At 42.5% G+C, this 4,192-nt stretch overlaps 1 protein-coding gene across 2 annotated transcripts in view; it reads right to left on the bottom strand.

The window, feature by feature from the left end:
* The window catches only part of LOC139406463 (DEAF1 transcription factor), a 30,721-nt gene extending 28,899 nt beyond the window's left edge, over positions 1–1,822 (bottom strand). Inside the window, exons 1-2 of one of the 2 annotated variants that reach the window (XM_071149075.1) lie at positions 1,390–1,822; positions 392–480 (exon numbers count right to left, since the gene is read on the bottom strand). In XM_071149075.1, coding sequence (XP_071005176.1) covers positions 392–480; positions 1,390–1,597 — 297 coding nt within the window. In that variant the 5' untranslated portion in view covers positions 1,598–1,822. The remainder of the gene's footprint in view (positions 1–391; positions 481–1,389) is intronic. The other variant, XM_071149074.1, reaches the window with a different exon arrangement.
* Positions 1,823–4,192: the final 2,370 nt, after the last annotated feature.

Here is a 4,192-nt window from a genome sequence, read left to right as displayed (position 1 = left end):
TCCTATAGTCTAGACGATAAACGCCTAGTGAGTGGTCCTATAGTCTAGACTATATACACCTAGTGAATGGTCCTATAGTCTAGACTATATACATTATGACTATATATAGTCTAGACTATATACGTTATGACTAGATATGTTAAATACTCATGTTGGGCTCTAATTTTGGGCTCAACATTTGAGTCATTTAGAAAACTCTCTTATCCAGAGTGACTTACAGTAGTGAGTGCACACATTTTCGTACTGGTCCCCCATGGGAATCGAACACAAAACCTTTGCATTACAAGTGTCATGCTCTACCAACTGAGCTACGCAGAAACAATACAAATCCACTAGTAGGCCTAGACCACAAGATATTCAGATCCAAAATGACCACCATGTGAGAACTTACAAGAACATGCTCTGGTATGGAGGCTGAGGTGGCAGTGAACACATTGTCCTCGGCTGCTTGAACATCCCCCACAGTGACTGTTGTGACTTCTGTTGTGAGAGATCACAGGTTGAAATAGTCAAGTGCACTCTACCTACATGACTGGCTTGTCTCACTTTGTAGTAGATCTCACTATGTGAATCACATTAGTTTTGATGTATTTATGTTTTATTTAAGGTGGCCATGATGGTATGAGGGACAGATTGGGAATTAAGCCAGGACCCCGGGGTTAACACCCCTATTCTCACGATAAGTGCCATGGGATCGTTAGTGACCACAGAGTCAGGACACCCATTTAACATCCCATCTGAAAGACTGCACCCAATAAAGGGCAATCACTGCCCTGCAGCATTGGGATATTTATTTTTAGGGACCAAAGGAAATAGTGTCTCCTACTGGCACTCCAACAGTATCTGGTCTCCCATCCAGGGCTACCAGGACCAACCCTACTTAGAATCAGAGGTAAGCCAGCAGTGGGATGCAGGGTGGTATGCTGATAGTTGATTTGATAGGGAAACAAAAACAAGGACTGTGCCCAAATATTTGAATACCAAATATTATATATAAAACTGGAAACATGGGCGTCTTGCAATATTACCTGTATTTTACCTAACGTTAAATACAAATATCTCCGGAAAATAACATGTTTGGAGGTACATGTAAGGGGCTATGCTTATAATCAAATGAATAAATTAGCTAGTTCATGCGTTTCAAAATGGGTAATGGTACTATAGCTAATGCAGCTGAATTAGGTTAGACTGGTTGATTTAGCTAGCTAGCTAACCTGTTTGTGTTTGCCTATGCGTCTAGTATTGTAACTAACAGTACTAGCACAGATGAAAGGAAGTTAGCTAGGAAACATAATGTGGTACTTGCTAACGAGCTAAAACAGGTGTAGCTGGCATTTAGCTAGCTTGACGAGTATCAGTAACGTTAGCTGGCTGCATTCTCAAACTTGCCTGCAAAAGCTGTATCGGCATCGTCAGAGTTCGGCAAGGACTCGGTCCCAATCTCGATGTTCCCCGGTTCTCCCATTACTGTCATCGTGGTGACTTCGGCCTCCGACTCAGTATCCGAATCCACCCCCTCCTCCACCGGCTCTCCGGCAGCGTCTATGGACTCCTCGTCCAACACTAGTCCCTTCGTTGCCGAGTCCGTCTCGTCCATTTTCCTATGTCTAACGATTTACGCCGAATTTGACCGAAAAATAATCGGAGAATATGGCACCGACCCGATTATATTGCGTTGAGCATAAACCGCTCATGCACTGGAATAAAATAATAATAATTTGTGCCGTCGATTCAATTATTATTTCAAACCAAATGTATTAAAACGGTGAGAAATGGCGTCTTACCTTCGTTGTCTTTACGCTTTTCGGTCAAGTCTCACAGGAAGGAGATGCAGCGGAAATTACCGAAACAAAACGACGTCACACGAATCGACGCTCAAATCTCGTTTCAGTTTTACACCACTAGGTGGCAATATACACATGAGAATAGAAATTGTAAAACGTTTATTTAACCTTTATTTAACCAGGTAGGCTAGTTGAGAACAAGTTCTCATTTGCAACTGCGAGGCATGCACCATCAATAAGTTTGCAGACAACATAACTGTGGTAGGCCTGATCACCGACAACGACGAGACAGCCTATAGGGAGGAGGTCAGAGCTGGCCAGGTGATGCCAGAATAACAACCTATCCCTCAATTTAACCGAGATAATTGTGGACTACAGGAAAAGGAGCACACCCCCATTCTCATCAACGGGGCTGTAGTGGAGCAGGTTGAGAGCTTCAAGTTCCTTGGTGTTCACATTAACTATAAATTAGAATGGTCCAAACACACCAAGACAGTCATGAAGAAGGCACGACAAAGCCTATTTCTCCTTAGGAAACTAAAAAGTTTTGGCATGAGTTCTGAGATCCTCAAAAGGTTCTACAGCTACAACATTGAGAGTATGCACTGGTTGCATCACTGCCTGGTACGGCAATTGCTCGGCCTCCGACCACAAGGCACTAGAGGGTAGTAAGTACAGCCCAGTACATCACTGGGGTTAAGCTGCCTGCCATCCAGGACCTCTACACCAGGCGGTGTCAGAGGAAGGCCCTAAAAATTGTCAGACCCCAGCCACCCCAGTTATAGACTGTTCTCTCTACAACCGCATGGCAAGAGTAACGGAGTGCCAAGTCTAGGACAAAAATGCTTCTCAACAGTTTTTACCCCCAAGCCCCAAGCCATAAGACTCATGAAATGGCTACCCGGACTATTTGCATTTGCATTGTGTGCAAAAAAAGATTTGCAGATACAGGGCCATCAGAGAATCCCCGCATTAACCCCACAAAGGCTTTTTCCAATATTTTTCCGCCAAACAACTCAATGGGCTCTTATTGGACAATTTCGCATGACCATACCTGTATAAAATATAATTGTAGTATGCCCTAAAATATCTTTCAAATGTTCATAGCGATGTAGAATATACAACCACATGAGCCATTGGTAATCCTGTTGGTAACCTGTTTATAATAGCAATAAGGCATCTCAGGGGTTTGTGGTATATGGCCAATATACCATGGCTAAGGGCTTTGCTGATGACACTGTCAGAGATGTATTTAGAATTCAAGGAACACTTAACCAGCATGACTACTACAGCATTCTGCAGCGATACCTCATCCAATCTGGTTTGCGCTTAGTGGGACAATCATTTGTTTTTCAACAGGACAATGACCCAACACACCTCCAGGCTGTGTAAGAGCTATTTGACCAAGAAGGAGAGTGCTGTAGCAGATGACATGGCCTCCACGATCACCCAACCTCAACCCAATTGAGATGGTTTGAGATGAGTTGGACCGCAGAGTGAAGAAAAAGCAGCCAACAAGTGCTCAGCATATGTGGGAACTCCTTCAAGACTGTTAGAAAAGCATTCCATGTGAAGCTGGTTGAGAGAATGCCAAGAGTGTGCAAAGTTGTCAAAAGCAAAGGGATGGCTACTTTGAAGAATATAAAATATATTTTGATTTGTTTAACACTTTTTTGGTTACTACATGATTCCATATGTGTTATTTCATCGTTTTGATGACTTATAGAAAATTATAAAGAAAAACCCTTGAATGAGAATCTTCCCAAAACGCTGATTTCTGAATATGTTATGGTCGATAATTGCAGTATTGCTAATATTCAATCATGTTAAATGGTTATGTACAGTACATGTGAATAGTCACGGATGTGAGCTGATTAAAATGAAATACCACGTTATCCTAGTAGCTGTTTTCATTATGAGGACTTTAGGCTGTACCATACATTCCATTACAGTAGGTTTCCATCCAATTTGCGACAGATTTTCATGCGAATATTCAAAAATCTGCATAAAACAATATGCTAATTTTCCCACCAGAGATGTTTGGTGCAGCGGTCCAAGGCACAACATCTCAGTGCAAGAGGCGTCACTACAGTCCCCGGATTGAATCCAGGCTGAATCACTTCCGTGATTGAGGGTCCCATAGGGCGGCGCAGAATTGGACCAGCGTTGGCCGGAGTAGGCCGTTATTAACTGACTTGCCTAGTTAAAGAAAAAATACAAATTTTGGGGGAAAAAGGTGAACATAAAAATAAATGTCACCGTGAAATTCCCATGTACCGAATGAAAAATACAAGTTAAATGAGGTTCCATCTCATTTTCAACTCTACTGATGGTTTTGTCACAAAAACTGTTGCATTATATACCGAATGTGCCCACTCTGGTCTTGGCACATGCACTCTAGCCAACAG

Source organism: Oncorhynchus clarkii, chromosome 4, assembly GCF_045791955.1.
Source record: "Oncorhynchus clarkii lewisi isolate Uvic-CL-2024 chromosome 4, UVic_Ocla_1.0, whole genome shotgun sequence".
Classification (NCBI taxonomy): Eukaryota; Metazoa; Chordata; class Actinopteri; order Salmoniformes; family Salmonidae; genus Oncorhynchus; species Oncorhynchus clarkii.
The sequence above is the reverse complement of the archived record's forward strand: the minus strand, read 5'-3'. Positions and strand labels throughout refer to the sequence as shown.